Genomic DNA, 18,342 nt, shown 5'->3' with positions numbered 1-18,342 from the left:
ATGGAGTCTAAATAGATAAATGGAAAGGTATGGCAATGACATAATATAAGTAGATTTGGATTTTGGGGAAATATCTTGAATTTTTCTTTCTTAATCACTAGAGATTAAGGATGATGCTTGAATTTGGTGACATGAACAAAGCTGTGCATAAGAAGTATTGTTTTGGTATTGTATTAATGGGACAAAAATAAAAATAGGAAGATCTGTTTGGATACTATTGCAATAGTAAAAGTTGTTAGGTACATAGTACGGTATAGATTATTATGATGTTAGCTGGATGAAGTGGCTGGGATTAGAGAGCCAAGGAATAGATGTGGGATAACTTAATTAGTTAAATTGAGAAATATCATGAAAGTAATGACTAAATGAAATATTAACATGTTAATCAGAGGGTAGTACTGTCTTGTAACCCTTTTCTGTCCCTATATAAAATGGGTTTGATTTATTTTATTGATGTTGCTATTCACTCTTGTTTTATGAAAACATTATACCATTTTTTCTGTTGTTAAAATCTTGATAAAAAATAAAGTTAAATGTTGAAAATATAATTACTACTTTGAACCTTATCTTTGAATAACATTGAAACAGTTCTCCATATATGTGAATACTTTTCAAAGCATAGCTTAGATGTTGATTCAACAGATTTTCTGATTGTCTCTTTCCCCTCTTCCCAGTTTTTATTGTTCTTATTGTTTTGTGTTCTATCACCTATTGTGTGTGTATGTGTGTGTGTATAGATAATATGTATAATATATAACTTGTACATATAAAAATGCATACCCATACACACACACACACATATATATATATATATATATATATACAGAAATTATATGCAGTGAATATGTATAGAATATGCACACATGTGTTTATACAATATAGATATTCATGTGTACATGTAGTTTTTATGTAATGTATATTATGTGCTTGTAGGTATATGTATATGTGTGTATATTCTTATCTATTGCGTCTCTCAAATTATAAGTGCTTTGAGAATAGAGACCATTTTCTTATTTGTTTGGTGTCTTTTTTGACCAGCAAAATGATCCACACATAGCAGAATAGCAATAAACACTAGTTGAACAGAATTGAGCTCAAATTTGGAATGGTCATTTGTTATCATTTTCAAAGAAATGTTAGTATAAGCACTTATCACTTTGCATACATATTTTGATTTTCTTATTTAACTATTCTTGGAAAGGATTTTTAAGGGATTTGGGAACATGAAAAATTGTCTATGATTTCAAGAAAAGAAAAATAGTGTGCGAAGTCACCATCTTCCAAAAATAAAGACAAGATTACATTATTTTAGAGTGCTCTTTCAGTAGTATAGCACAGTAATGCCCAACTTCTTTTTCATAGTATACTTTTCTCTCTCACAAATAGGAAATACATAAGATTGACTGCAAGCATTTTCTTTTTCTCTTTATGATCTAGAAAATAAGACTTTTGTATAAAATACTGATTTTGTGATTTACTGTATTTCTTGGTTTAAGTAAATTTACAAAGTATTATATTTTGTGATTTTTAAACTGTTTGCAATTCTACTTGGATATTTATTCATGCTGTGGAGTAAGCCCTTGCTTCTCAGCTAGTGAGTGATGATAGACAGCATTCCAGATCAGTTTATCGGAGATATTAGAGTTTCAGAAACAATAATGATGCTAGAATAGCTAGACAGGAGAGTGGAGGAAAGTAATATAAAAAAAAGACTTGTAAGATAGGAAGAGACTGGTGATATACTTAATATTTTGGAAGATATGAAACTGAAATATTGAAATGAGTTTTTAAAAAATGTTCTTTAAAATTTTTTTTTTTGCTATTTTAATGGAATAATGGTTCACACACACACATAACATATAGTACATAATATCTAATCTATATTTATTAGGTATGTGATCCTTAAAATTATTCTATGAAGTAGGTTAATGAAAGTGTGATTATCCCATTTTATAGCTAAGCAAACTGAGACTTAAAGTGGTTATGTTATCTTGCACATGCAGTCAGTACAAAGTACTGGAGATAGCATTTGATTTAAGATCTCCATGACTCACTATTCAGCAATCTTTTATTGTTACCATACTGCTTATCTTGAGAATATCAAACGGGAGACATTCAACTTTTCACAAAGTCATATTTTATCCACACATTCTAGAACAGAGCACCAATAATTCAAGAAGTGATCTTATTCAAGTCTGTGAAACTCTTGTCAGACTGAAACTAATTATGCTTAAGTCAAATCATGATTTCACCTACCAACAATGGTGAGAGATTTGTAGAAGTTGTGACATCTTATAGTCACAGAATTATACCTTTGTGCAAATTTTAGTTCTTTTAAACATTTTTCCAGGTCAGCAGATGGATAACTTAGATTTTAAGATCATGTGACTTTGTCACCTGGTTAGCCAGTGATTGTTGGGTTGTTTAAATTTAAGTTAGGTTTAAGTAAGGTGAACATCCTCTTCCTGCCAAGCTTATCCTTTTTAAAATATGTCAAAAACTTATCAATTGGAAAAAAAAGTGTAGAAAATATTATATTGAAGATAGTATACACAGAAATGTTCTAAGTATAACATTCTCATAAAGTATAAAATTATTCTTTAATGGAAGAATATGAGATGGTGACATTCAATATATGTGGGCTTATAGCACATTATTCATAGAGCCATCTTTATTTTTGTATGTTAGATGGCTAAAAGGCATACTATTTGCATTTTTAAATGTTTGCTTTTAATGATTTTTAAATGTCTGAGACTTTCCTTATGGCAGGATTCTCACATGAGCAGTGATCACATGCTTTTTCTGTGGCACAGCTGTTGAAAAAGGGAGAAAATAATTATTCCATTTGACTAATATATGACAACGGGATCCTGCAGATATTCAGCAGTTCTCTGACAGTTGGAAGATTAAATCTGTCACTCTGAGGATTATTTCAGTCAGAAATTTAGAATTTAAAAACCATATCTTAACACCAAGTAGAGAATAGAAGGAAGGAGACTGAGTCCAATTGTTAGTAGTGATGCTGTCCAAATGAAATGGTACATATATAGTGTATTATGAGGTTACATAGAGTGTGTCTAGATACTATGCAACTTCCCAATCAGGAAAAGAAATAATATCATGATGAAATGTATGGCTTAGATTTTGACCATATTTTACTTTGGTCTCTAAAAAATCCTTTTGAACGATGGCCAAATGATCTCTCACATTCCAGGGTAGTTATGGGTACTTGTCAAAAAGGCTGGGACATTGGCAATGAGAATAGAGAGTTTAAAGATATATGTCTCGGAAGCCTTGCTTCCTTCTTATATTCCATGTTACATTGACTTGACCTCCTTTGTCATTCCTCCTGTTTATTCTCTATCCTCTTATTTCTCTTTTTAGTTGTAGTGTTTTGGAATTCGAATGTGTGATCATTGTTGCACCCCAATTTTAGTACAGCACAAGTCTCATTTCTATAGGAACAGGAAAGAAAATTTCCTTGGAGAGGGTCTATATTAAGCAATTTTGAGAAATTGTCACTGGTTTTTGACAGCAATCTTTAATCTTTGAGAGAAACAAGAGTCTCAAATGATCTGGGATACTCCTTCAAGAATGCAATTTGAGGGAAGTAGTTCAGTTAAACCAAGTCACTTGAAAATTGTTTCCTAGATTTCTAAAATATACATACCTAAATTCTTGAAATAAGCTCTCAATATATTATTTCTTGTCTGTTTCATCTTTTCCTTGGTCTTAATATGCTTAGCATGTTTTTTTCTCAAATATGTGACTATTAAAAAAATTGAAGGTAATTTACTAGTAATTTATTAGCAGTTTTTTTTTAATGTGAAAAGATTATTTTTCCTTTTCTCCTTTTTTTTCCATCAAGGTTTCTGTTTAATTAGTGCAACATTTGAAATAATATTACTCTCTTCTCTGGCAGGTCACTTCAGGTGGAACTTTCATTGGCATCGGACGCAAAACTCCTGATTGCCAAGGAAACACCAAGTACTTTCGCTGTAAATTCTGCAATTTCACATACATGGGCAACTCATCAACTGAACTAGAGCAACACTTTCTACAGACTCACCCAAATAAAATAAAGGCTTCTCCCCCCTCTTCTGAATCTGGGAAATCTTCTGAGAAAAACTCTAATAAGTCCAGCCCTACTCTTCGAGATTCTGGAGACTTGGGAAAGTGGCAAGACAAAATTACCGTGAAAGCAGGAGATGACACTCCTGTGGGTTACTCAGTGCCCATCAAACCCATTGATTCTTCTAGACAAAATGGTACAGATGCTACCAGCTACTATTGGTGTAAATTTTGTAGTTTCAGCTGCGAATCATCCAGCTCCCTCAAACTGTTGGAACATTATAGTAAACAGCATGGGGGAGGACAGTCAGGAGGCCTTAATCCAGACTTGAATGATAAGCTTTCCAGGGGCACTGTCATTAACCAGAATGATCTAGCCAAAAATACAGAGGGGGACCCAGTAACTAAGGCAGAAAAGGGCTCCAGTGCAGCTAAAAAGAAAGACTTCTCTAGCAAAGGAGCAGAGGATAATGTAGTGACAAGTTACAATTGTCAGTTTTGTGACTTCAGGTACTCCAAGAGCCATGGTCCTGATGTAATTGTGGTGGGGCCACTCCTTCGTCATTATCAACAACTACACAATATTCACAAATGTACCATTAAGCACTGTCCATTCTGCCCCAGAGGCCTTTGTAGCCCTGAAAAGCACCTTGGAGAAATTACTTATCCATTTGCTTGTAGAAAGAGTAATTGTTCCCACTGTGCGCTCTTACTCTTGCACCTGTCTCCTGGGGCCACTGGAAGCTCCAGAGTTAAACATCAGTGCCATCAATGCTCATTCTCTACGCCCGATGTTGATGTTCTCCTGTTTCATTATGAGAATGTGCATGAATCCCAGGCGTCTGATGTCAAACAAGAAGCAAATCACCTGCAAGGGACAGATGGGCATCTGACTGTCAAAGAAAACAAAGAACACTCATGTACCAAATGTGACTTTATTACCCAGGTGGAAGAAGAGATTTTCCGACACTACAGGTAAGCTATAGGGGAAGAGGTCACTCTTATCCTGGAGTCATAATAAGAAAGGGCAAGAATCCAAAATTAGTATCAAGTAAGTGGTATATGTTTCTATTCCATTATACTCACAAATATCCTATAAGAGAGTAAGAGATATGATCACATCAGAGTTTGATTTGATCAATGATTTAATTTTAGCATAATTGGAAAGTAGCCAAAGGTGTAAAAGATCCAGACCTGTGATTTTATTGGTAGGGGGAATTCCCTGTTATGGAAATCAGCTCTAGCACTATAGACTCACAAGTAGTTTTTTTTTCCTCCCCTCAAGGAATTGTATCTTAGATTTTTAGGGAATTTGCCTGGGATACTTGAAAGGCTAAGTACTTGCCCAGGGTGACACAGCTAAATATGTGTGTCAAAGACTGTTTAGTATCCTGACTCATTTGAAGTATTTGATGGGATTTAGTTTTCTTTCACAATCTATCTTGACTAAATATGTTGCTTGTATTCCACAATGGTTCCTTAGATCAGCTCTCTTATTATGGGTCATACTATCACATTTTCCATCTTTGATTCCAAATATGAAACAATCAGCTTGAGAACATGTTGCTGCTGTTTGCCTTTCCAAATGAACACAGGCATTCTACTGACTGCCTGATCATTGCACAACCCCCACTAGGCTTGGCCTCCAAGCATGAATCCTTTTCTAAGGTAAGTATTCCATATTGTAGATGTACAGTGTGGTATTGTACTTTTATAAAGTATCTTCTTCCTCCAGACGGATAAAGCTTTTTCTGTGTTATATTGTATTCCTATCTAAAGTAAGATTAAATTGGGTATTTTTTCAGGTTACGTTCTAGCCTTGTCAACTTTATGACACTGGGGTCCCTAATTAATCCTTTTGCATTATCAAGGAACAGTTGTTGGATGAGTTTGAAAAAAAAATAAAGTATAGAAGTGATACTTAAAAGGGAAGTAGAACCAAGGGAAAGCAAATAAGTCCATTTCACCTGGTGTGAAAATATGAGTCTCAAAGAGTAGAGGAAGAAAATCTCATATAACAATACAGATACAAAGATGAAGGGCTGTACTCCATTTATCTAATTTAATAGATTAATTTTTTTTAGACCAATGTTGAACAAAAACACACTGTGCTTGGAACATCAAAACGGCTGCTTATCTCAATGCTTCACTGTAGTTTTAAGTTTCCTCTAAGCCTGAGGGTGGCACCTCACTTGTATTAATTACAGCAGATTGTTCGGCCTTTGCCTTTAATTCTGGGGGAGGGCCAACTGTGGTGAGCTTTACCAGTTTTCTGAACTCTGTTGTCATTCTAGTGGTCTCCATTCAGACTTAAATGGAACACTGCTAACTAGGACTTTTTAGGCCAGCTGGCTGCTCCCAGTCCATTTTAATATTTGAGCAATAATGTCCAGACCAAGTTTTTTGCTAGCTCAATTATTTTAAAGATGCTATCAAAATAAAATTAATTTTAAAGCATACTTTAATGCTTTATTTTAGTATTATGTATTCCTCTGTCTATGTTTTATCTATTTGTCTACCTGTCTATCTTGTGAGACTAGAGTATAGCATAATGAGGTATCCCAGATCTTCCAGAATTGAAAATTTATTATTTAGAAACTCTATAGATTATAATGTACATTTTTCATTAACTTTAGTTCATGTCTTGACCACTGTTTTATTGTATATGAAACAATCATTTAAATATTTTATTTATAAAACAATTGTACAAAACAATGATATAAGACTAAATTCCTTGTGCTCATATGAGACTTTTATAAAAATTATCTTAATTTGAGGTTGGGTGAAAAATTATCTTTTAGAGACTTTAGTTCATAACCCTTTATACATAGGTCTGTTCTTATTTTTATTAACAAAGTAATACCTAAAAAAACCCAAACACAATTTAACCTAATGCCATATTTAAAGTTCACATACACAACTACACATATACATACAAGCATAATGTTTGTGTATATACACATATATTGATAATTCAAAACTTTAAATTTCAATTTCTGAATCAAAAGTATGGGGAAAAGAATTAAAAGGAGTGGAAAGCTTAACAGTTGAACGAACTAATTATCTGTAGAAACTCTATACCACACAATTATTCCCTTTCTGAACTTTAAGTATAAAAGTTGGATGAGAAACTCAGTATATACTATGAGTAATCTTAGAAGGCATCCATTAGACTTCTTCATACTTTTATATTTATGCTGTAAAGCAAACATACCACCATATGGTGGTTTGAATTTTTTAAAAAGAAGCAAAACTGGCCACTATTTTACTGGGAACATAGACTTCTGTATGGATGTGATTTGTACCTTTTAGTTTGAGTTAACTCATTTCCTTGCTAAGTTTCTTTTTCCTGCCTGTTCCTTTGATTTTTCCACCTCACTCTTCAAATGACTTGATGTAAATATCATTCATCTCTTTTCTCATGTCAACAAGCACTTTTACATGCCTACTATGTGTCCTACATGGTGTTAAATTGTAGCAACACAAAAAAGGCAAAAAAATGTTAATTGGTTTTTTCAGATTTTTATCCTTGATCACTTTGCAGCTTCTGGCACTCATGGATAGTCTCCTTTTTGGACACTGGCTTTTCCGTTAAAGTCTGAGACATTCTATTTCATTCCTTTAAGTATCCATGATTTTATTAGAGTCTACCAACCTAAATTGAGAGCTCACAACAATATGGTAGATCATTTGTAGAGAGTTGTTTTTTACTAAAAAAAAAAAAATGAATCAGTTTGTGGCCAACTTGATCACATACTATGTTTACCCCGATCTGAACCTTGGCAGCCATGTAGTCATCTTCCATTCCAAATTCAAAGCCTTTCCAATTTGGTAGAACCTAACAGAGCTTATACTTCAGGGTCTTCACTATTCCCAAGACCAGACCCACATCATTTCACACTTGCCCAATTACTACACAATCCTAATTTATCTCCTTTCTCACCTCTCTGAACTCTCCAATCCATTTTTCATCATTGCCAAAGAAATCTCTCTAAATAACATATGTCAGTCCCCTGTTCTTCAGTGATACTCCAGTGAGCTTGCATTTTTTTTTTGCATTTAGTGCTCATCACTGCTGTGTTTCAACCTACCATTCCATAGTTATTACATATTACTTACCTTTAGACATTCTATAATACAACCAATTAGGTTTTCTTGTTGTTACTCTTACATAGCATTATGTTTCCCATCTCCATTCCTTTATCTAGGCTGTGCTCCATACTCAAAACAAATTTTTTCCTCAACTTTGCTGTAAATATACTCATTTTCCTTTAGAACTCAGCTTAAAGTCCATCTACATGAGGCCATTCCTGATTTTCCCTAGCTTCTAGTCCTTCATCTTGAAATTTCCTTGTATTAACTTAGTATATTGAAAGGAAATATGTTACTTTGGATAGAGATGTGATCAGGAATACTTAGGGCTTAATTCCTGCCTCTGTCACATAATAGCTGTTTGACCCTGAGCAAGTCATTTAATCTCTTAGTGCTCAAGGCAACTCTTGAGGGCTAAAATTTACAGGAAAAATTATCAATCTATTTTACAGATTGACAAAATGTGATCCAACAGTCAAATTCAGCCTGTTGCTTCTGTTTTCATACCTTCCATTTAAGAATGATTTAACTAGAAGGCAGGCAATAGTTTGCTACTCACTGATTGAATTGGTAAAGGAAATTCTTTATTAGGAATTCCCTACTCTAATGAAATCTCAATTTAGGTCACATATTCACACATAAACATACATATCACACATATATGCATAATGCATATATGGGTCACTACACGTATATGATGTATCTATAGATCAAGATACATATACAATAAACTAACATATATTATACTTATGTGTGCCAATTCTGAATATTTAAATTGTTTTTGAAATTTCCAAATTTTGAATATGAGTTGTTTCATATAGTCATATAGTGTATATATATTGATTAGTTAATCTATATATGAAATATCTATTGGTCATTTTTCTATTAGCTTTTAATTTGACCTACATTAATGATGCTTTCATAGCTATGCTTGCTTTATAGTTAAAATAAGGTTTAGAAACGCTTTTTCTTGGAAAAATAAAAATTATAAACCATCCTGGCAAATCTAAATACCCTGTTACTTTTCCAGTGGCTGTCCTTAAATAATTGACACTCTTTGCCAGCAAATTCAGTGGTATTGTAGCTCTCTTTTTGATTAGTAGATTTTCATATCCAAACATAACAGTACATTGTTGGTTAAAACACAAGGGACTGAGAAATTAAAATATAAATGAATAAGCCTAAAAGAGGCATCTCAGAATTGATATTTTTATAAGGAAGAAATCTAACTGAATTGTTTTCACAATGCCATAAATAAATGAAATATTTCAATGTAAAAACTAAGCCATGTAAAATTTAAGAAAACTTTGCTTTGAGATCAAATAGTTTTTTTCACTGTGTACATTTTGAATTTTTTACTTTATTACATAGATTACTTGTGTCCTCTGAAACATTTATTTGTAGGTCAGATTGTAAAATATCATCAGCTATTGTTCTTGTTATATTCAAATTGAATGATAGCTACTTCTAAACAAAGAGATGTTTTAGGTGTTACTAGACTAATTTCTTGACTATCTGAAAGTCTTATGTAAATAGACAAATACAGACATAGACACAGACTAACATTAAGAGACAAAGTTAGAGATTAGAAACCTTAGAACAGCATTTTTGGGGTTTTTTATGTGGTTTCCCAAGGATATCCCATGGATCTTGTGAAAGAAAAGAAAGCATGAAAGTCTGTGACAGAAGTAAAATGTCACAAAACATATAAATAAAAATGTTTGTATATGAGTATATAATGGGTTTATATACAAATATCAGAGCAACAGTTAAATGAATATGTAACTTTCTTGAAGAGAGTAATTCAACTGAAACAAATCACAACCCTTTAGAATAAAATAGATGATCTTTCATAATTGCAATGACTAAAAATATAATTTATCCAAAATCTTTTTTTCTTATCAAGTCTCTCTGAACTTAGCTAGTCTGATACTTGGACAGTGGAATTACAGACTTTCTTGCTTGGTAGGACTTTTTATTCTAAAATTCTACTTTTTTGGCTATCTCAATAATATAAAATCTCTTCTATGCTGTAATGAGGCTTCAAAAGAAATCTTCATTTTACATTCTATTCTCACACTCAAGTAGATTTGGGACCTCACTGATGTTTATGCTATCCAGTGATGGAAATTGTCACCCAGGCATGACTACCCATGAAGTTTAACTTATGACCATGCCATCTTATAAATTCACCAATATAACCAATGGATTAGGATCTAGCCTCACTCTCTCTTGATAATTGTGAAACAACATTTTGTCTGTCCGTTATCTCTACTTTTCCCTATTAGGCAGTCTTTTTTCTCTTTTATTATTGTTGGTCATATTTTTCATTGTTCATTAGGTTTAGTGTATTATAATCTACATGTACATATTACATACCATTTCCCTTAGGCTACCTAACTATAATTGTTGATTAAATACTTATCTATGATAGTGATATCATCTCCATATGTTTATATATGTATAGATATTTTAAAGCTTGCCTGATACAAAAAGACCTTTCTGAAGCTTAGTCATATTCTCAAGATAAAATTATGTTGAATAACCATTGTGGATTTTCAGTTTATTCTCAAGATAAAATTATCTTGAATAACCATTATGGATTTTCAATTTATTCTTATGTTGAATTGAAACTTACTTATGTTGGTCAATTGAATAGAAATCAAAGAGCATTGAAGGATTATATGAATATTTTGTGGAAAAACTTAAATAGTCATTCTCAATGAGCACTCAGGAGTAATCTGGCCTTTTCAATGCTTTAAGTGCTACTGTCATGAGCTGTGAAAATCATAAGTAGAAATATTGGGAACTCTATGACATGTAGTCATGGGAACTGTGGCTATAGTTTCTGTTGAGTAGTGTTTATTTGTAACTCTTGAGTGTAAAACCACAAGTATGTATGCTATTCCTTTAGAGTTTTCCATAAATATCTGGTTTTATTTCTGTTACCACATAGATTTTATTCAATGAACAACCAAGTTATCTTATATTTGTTGCTAATTCTTCCTACTTCCATTCATTCCCATTTTTCTCTTCCCTGCATCTTGTTTCAAGTCTATATTACCTTGTATCTTGTCATTCCTTTTCTAATGATTTCTTTGTCTGACTTAATTGGTCTTCTAATACAATCTACACTGTTATTCTCTTATTCAAAATACTTTAAGTGGTTATTTGGTTCCCACCAGATAATATCTAACTTCTTCATTTTATTGTTATTTCTTTCCAAAAGGAAAACCCATTCTTCAACTTGCCAGCTTTTATTTTTCACTTTACCCCCCCCCAAAAGATCATTTTTTACTGTCTCTCAAATTTGCCTAATTTTTATTATTATTCCTTTTTAAAAGAAAAAAAATACTGTGTAAGCTTTATCAGTCTTCTCCCTTTCTGCTTTGTTTGTTTAGCAATTAACTTTCTTTCAAATCTATTTTCATTTCTCCATTCTAGTTTATACTGATTTCTCTCTTCCCTGAACTTCTTTAGCACCTGAGTACTATTACCATGAATGGGCACATCCCATTCATCTGGTTTACAAATATATATCATCTGGTTTACAAATACACCAAAAATCTTTGATTTGGTCAGATACCTTACCAGTCAAATGAAGGATTTAGAAAAAATAACACTGGGGTGCCTTCTGCCTCTAAACCTGTGATTATGCAATCAATTTTGACATTCAATTCTTTTCAAGACTCATTGTTACATAATTCCCCAAATGATGATGACCTTTTTCAACCATAATGGCAAATGAGAATATGACAATCAGTGAGTTGTGATCTGCATTGATTTAGCCTTGAATTGGTAAAGTAATAAATATTCATTTTCTTGAAATGAAAACATTTATGTTTTAGCTGAAGAATCATTTCTCAGTTTTGGGCAGTTAGTGAAAAACTGCTCTTTTGGTATGATTTATAATTGCATTTAACCAGAAATAAAAGTAATTTTATTTTTTCTCTAAAACTTTATTATTCTTTGATTTTTCTCTGTGACTAGTTTAGTTTGTGAGGATCTTCCAAATCAGTGGTAGTAACACTTGTCCATCTTGACCTGTAAACCCCTAAAAGTGGTGTACATTACATGTTTTTTAATCTAGATCTCTTGATTTTCCATGTGAAAATGAGCCATATATTATTTGCTGATCATTCATTTTTTTCCTCCATAGTTTTTCATTATTCCTATTTTAGCTTTCAGAGATTCACCAATCTCTCTCCATTGATCTTTAAGTTGCCCAGAACTTTAATTCTTTGGAGACCATAATATGATGACTCTCAATTATATAGCACAAAGAGAAGAAAGCTAATTTTCCAAAGAATGTCAGTATGAAACCTGGATATCAATAAAACAAATGACCAGTCTTTGAATGACAATCCAACTTGCTCTCCTCTTCCTCCTTTTCAATTTTGAACTCATTTCATTATCCATCAATTATATCTTTTCAAGATGTATGTATTAGTAGGGACCAATTATGTAAGTTGTCCAACCAGCTGCTTATCCAAGTCTGGCTAAGATAAATTCTGCATGCATTCCCATTCTTTTTTAGTTGGTCAACAAAACTATTGAGTAATTATGAATCTCATTTTTGGGAATTCTACAATGTTGCTGTACTTGACATAATCACTATGATGCCATCTAACACACTCGACCATAGGGAATCCCTTTTCCTGTTGAACTGAATGAGGATGTCCTCCATAACTGTGTCATGCCATACAAATCTTTAGCAGGCTTGTCTCTTACTGATTTATGCCTGACTGATACTACTACTTGAAAGGTTATCTAAAAAGTTATCTTGTTACAACTTTCAATTATTTTTTGATAATTTTGTATGAGAGGCATTCTGTTAAAGAAGATCCTCTATGTTAAAATTTTGCTTTATTATCTAAAATTGATTTTGTGAACAGATCAAATAGACATATAAGGATATTGTATTCTCTGTACCTTTCAATCAATTGTGAGATCATAAAAATTATATATGTAGTAATATAAAATTTGTCAAAAAACTTGCTATTTCATCAAGAATATCATTAAGATATGTGAATATTATCATAAAAGTTTCATATAGATTAGGAAGATGAAATATGGCCTGGAAGTTAACTATTCTTTTTTAAATTTCTTCTTTTTCAGGGGAAATAATAAGATTCATGATTTCCCCCCCAAGTATGTAGCATACTACAAATATTTTCAGATAGCTTGAGAATATATACCTTCAAAATTGTTTTGCAATTTTGCACAGGTTTCCTTGATATACAATTGGTTTAATCTATTCTATTCATCTTTTAAAATTTTCTTTATTGATATTTCTACTGTCTTATGCTGTATATTAGGTACCTTTTTTTAGAGTATAGATGTGATTTCATATTCATTGATAAAAAAAATATTTGTCATGAAGAGTTTTACAAATCTTTTTCATTTTTTTATTCTTTCTTATCCTTTTATTTTAATCCTGAGATACTATTGGGATAATCTGGGTCAATTGAATGTCTTGTCAAGCTTTATATAAACTTTTTTTTCCTATCTACTCTTTTTCTCTGTTTTATGAGTACAAACCGCTTATTATTTTTCCACCACCTTCCTGTAAGATTTTGTGAATCAGTTTATATTCTAAACTAATGCTATCTTTGGCTGTCACATTATTCTACTTGGCAAAGAGATCAGGTATTTGCTCTTTAATGTAGTTTTCAGGCTCTTATGCTCTCCCTTTTGTAGTAATGGTTTTATATTAGCTACGCTATTTTAAGAAAAGGTGATTTTTTTTTTGTGCCAATATCTATTCTTTTATCTACTTCACATTTTTCCATTTAGATAGCTGAGTCTAGAGTTGCTTCAATTACACATATCTTTTACCTTTTATTTTTTCTCCTAATTTGATAGTGATTTTTTTCTAACCAAAACAAAACAAAACAAAACAAAAAAACTATGTACAAAGATGTTATAGAAATGACTCTAACCTCAGAAACTAGTTGCTTTGTTTTTGTTATAAATAATTTAATTTTTAGAATGACTGATTTAAAGATGAAATGATTTTTAGAGTTCATTGAATTGTATTCCTTCATTTTACAAAAACAGCATTCCTAGGGGAAAACAAAAACAAAAATAAAAACAAATTTATTTTAGGGAGTATATGTGATTTGCTCAAAGTTACATAGCTAGACTCTAAAGTAAATTTAAATTATAGTCTTCCTTTATGATTTGATTTTGTGTTAGTTGTTCACAATACTTCTCAACTCTTTTAAACGAGATATATTCGTGATATAGAGGCATTAGTTTCTGTGTAGTCTATCAGCTTTTGACTTCCCTCATTTCTTATTTCCAAATAATTCTTTCCATATCCATATATGATTTGATTTTAAGGGACTCAGTGACTTCGTCAGAGAACATCTGTATGTTAAAAAACCTAATTCTGCCAACTTCTAAAGAACATGGGAAGTCTCATGAAACTTTGTTTTTTCTTGGTCCTTTTAGCAGGAATATCAGAATTAATATGATTTAGTTATTTCAGTAATGTCCTTATTGGTCACTGGATAAGGACATCACATTTTTAGAGTTCCATTTTATAAGTCTAAGGACTCTGTGATTCTCAGAACTCTGTTTCTTTTTCTTCTCTGTTTTACAAAAGGCAAGGCACACATTACTCAAGTCCATTTTGCATTTTTCTTTGTTTCATGGGTATCCTCAGTCAAATAATTCATCATAAAGTGGCTAGCTTATTGCTAATGGGAAATAATGTAAAAGGGAAATAGTGTGGTGGGGAAACCCACGTCTTCCCTAAATTAATATAATACTGTGAGAAAACTGAAACTGAAAACATATGATTAGTCATATTCTCTTGGCTTTGTAAACTTTTTGAGGTCATTAGCTATGCTTTTTGTATCTGTATCTCCTCTGCTTGGCTTAGTACTGGATACTTGAAAAATATTTGTAGGTACTTGAAAAACATTTGTTGAATTGAATTACAAAATTCCATTTTCTATCAATGGATTTTCTGTGTCATAGAACTGTTTATATTAGATAGGTGATAGACTTTTTAATGCTTATGTTTATTTCTCTGCTAAATTATATGGATCCTGTGCATCCAACTTTTAGGGTCAATCTGACTCTATACAACTATAAATTCTCCTTCATCTTTATATCTAAAATATTTTCTTAAGGTGTTTTTTTTTTTTCATCATTCTATGGAATTATCCATTTACAGTGCCTCACTTTCAGTCCTTATTGCCAGAAATGTAACAAATTAAAAGAATGGTTAACTTTTCATATTCTCTGATCTGCTAAAATATACTTAAATGCAACCTCTTTCATTTCATCCTTTTTACAGTGGTCATTTTAAAAGTTGTTGAATTTGGTTTTAACATCCTTCATTCCACTTGATGATATTTAAATGTATTTGTAAGATGTGTAGATGAATAGATGACTCTTAGGGCTAATTGGCTAATATTTACAATTTATTTGTTACTTTGACTCTATCCTATCCACTGAAGAAGCAAAAAAAAAAAAATAGAGAAAAAATTCTTTGCCACTGATAACTCAGTGGAGTGAAGTTTAACATTTAGAGATAAAAAGACTAAAAGCAGTATCTTGCAAATATGATATTGCTTCATCTGTACAATGACTATTATGACTAACATTATTACGAGAATGGTCATGCCTTACTCAGAACAGAAAATATTTTCACTAATTGTGTATAAACAACCAGCATCTTTATAGGCACTTTAATGTACTTGTCAACTAACACTTTACAAATGACTCACACTTTTTATAAAACTAAGATGCTGCTGGGATGTAAAGTTACTAAGTATTGAAATCTTAAGGGATCGTGTAAAGTAGCATCATTATAGCATTTGACATTGCAATCAGAAGGAAAGGAGGAATAAATTATATTTTTCAACATAACCTTTTGGTTTCTTTGAATTGGGTATAAAGCAGTCTTTTTAGAACTATTTATTTGTGATTCAGCTTGAGAAAAGGTAAGCTAATTATTGTTTTGAGATCTCTCTCTGAATTCTCTTTCAGTTTTATAATCACAATGGCTACTGATCAACAAATCGCTATTGTATTTGAACATCCATAAAAAGCTCAAATAGCACCATGAAATGACTGCTTCAGAAATGAGAGTTATAGAAAGACCTGCAATATGATACTACATATGATTTTTTTTTATTTCTATACAAGTTATTTTTCTATAGGTATCCTGAAATCTGAAAGCATTTTAAATTATGATATTCAAAAGAACACATTTGCACAAAAAGGCTGTGCGTCTTAAAATTTCTCCACTCTAGTTGCCTTTAGGTATGGAATACAACTTACATGGTATTATACCTATAACTATTGTGCTTTTATCATACTTTTATTATTCATCTTATATTGTTTGTTGACTGTCTACCACTTAGAAGGCAGAGTACAAATATGTATACAAATATTAAGATATGTACAAAATAAAGTTCTGATCTGGAGGAGCCTAAAACTTAGCAGAGTAGATAAGACAAGTGCATGTGTAATTACTACATAATATAGAAAGTAGCATATGTTGTAAGAATAATACAGATTCTATAGCAATTCAAGGTCATGTATTGCTTTGATGATGATGCCAGGTATTATGAATGAGGTGATATTTAACTTGAATTTTGAAAGATCGATAAGGGAGATAACTCATTCTGTAAATTTTAAAAACAGCATTGATAAATTCCAAGAAATGTAATGATTTGTCTTTATTTCAAAGTAGGCTAACCAATATTTCTTTTTCTTTTCTCAGGCCTGAGACAGTTTATAATTGTGTTCCAATGTCATAATTCTATGTTAGATGTTAATCATTATATGTTATCTCTCATATTCAAATACAGTTAAAACTAAAATAGTGTATGGCAGCACAGCATTTGACTTCCCAGTAAACTTATATGAAAGAGAATTATATGACAACAGCAGCAATGAGAAACATTGCTTACAAAATCATATTGTATATTATACTTCCATTCTTTCCAAGACAAAAGAAAATTTCTAAGTATTTAAAGCAGCAACAAAGAACTGTGTTCCGTATAACATCGATAATTTAATATATCAAATTATAACCAATCATCAAATTACTAATTACCATTTTAATACTATTTATTTTTTGTTCCTTTTAGTTAGTGTTCTATCTGAACATTATCAGTATAGTATGGTTTGAAAAGGAAAATTATGTTGTTTGTCATAAACTCTTTGCTTGGGCCTGAAAAATAGACACTGACAAGAGAAATAGAATTCAGGTAAGGACTGTGACTGATACACACTTACAGTTTAAAGTTCTCATTGATCTTCTGGGGAATTTCACTATAATTTTGATGAGGACAAGGAGAGTTTTATTGTAGCGAATATGATAAGAATCCTAGCACCATTGATAATATAGTTGAAAGGAAGAATAATAAAAGTTCCTCTAAATGTGATTATTTGCACTTTAATCATGTATTTGGGTCTGATATTATTAGGAGAAAAAAGTGTACTGCACTGAGGGGATACCTTAACTCTTTCAGGCCTCCAGGGTACCTTTTAGTAGATTGCCTTTTCCAATTTACTAAGTGGTGTTCAATGGCCTGAAAGATTGAACAGTTTAAGTTTACTTCCTTCTCACTAATAGTAGTCAGATGCATAATCTTAAGCATCTGAATTGTGAAGATAATAAGATCATTATCTGTGTTTCTATTAAAACCTTAGGAGATGAAGGGGATTTTTCTGAGTTCATACCATGAATCACAGATAACACAATTTATTTATTCAGTTTTTTATTCTTCTATGAAAAGCAATATAAAATAAATATAGACAGATTTCTCTCTCCCCCTTTTCTCTTTTGGCTATCCTACCCTTTACTTTTACACTATAATGCAGAAAATCACATTTGTTGCTAAGAAATTAAGAAAGGTACTATATAATAGAAGACAGAAGAATATGAGTTAGCTAACACTGAAAGACCATTGGATTCCCATTGGGTTTAGATCCTGTCTCTCTCACTAATTATGTGGTCTTGGAAGGTCATTTAGCAAATCCTAAGCTTCCTCCTTTGCACTGGGCTGTATTATTTCGTGGTTCTCTATATGACCTATGGGGGATGGGGGGGGGGAGGCATATTAGTAGCTTTCCAGTAGCTGTTATCTGAGGAAGAATATTCTCTCTAACCTACCTAACTAGCAATTGTCAAATCTCTTGACAGCTAATAAC

At 31.9% G+C, this 18,342-nt stretch overlaps 1 protein-coding gene across 2 annotated transcripts in view; it reads left to right on the top strand.

Annotated features, from left to right (window-relative positions):
* Positions 1-18,342, top strand: part of TRPS1 (transcriptional repressor GATA binding 1) — a 303,434-nt gene that overhangs the window by 72,812 nt on the left and 212,280 nt on the right. For both annotated transcript variants that reach the window (XM_051971007.1, XM_051971006.1), the window contains one exon: positions 3,923-5,046. In XM_051971007.1, coding sequence (XP_051826967.1) covers positions 3,923-5,046 — 1,124 coding nt within the window. The remainder of the gene's footprint in view (positions 1-3,922; positions 5,047-18,342) is intronic.

The sequence above is a fragment of the Antechinus flavipes genome, chromosome 1, assembly GCF_016432865.1.
Source record: "Antechinus flavipes isolate AdamAnt ecotype Samford, QLD, Australia chromosome 1, AdamAnt_v2, whole genome shotgun sequence".
NCBI classification, from domain to species: domain Eukaryota; kingdom Metazoa; phylum Chordata; class Mammalia; order Dasyuromorphia; family Dasyuridae; genus Antechinus; species Antechinus flavipes.
Note: the sequence above shows the minus strand (reverse complement) of the source record. Positions and strands in the feature narration are given on the sequence as shown.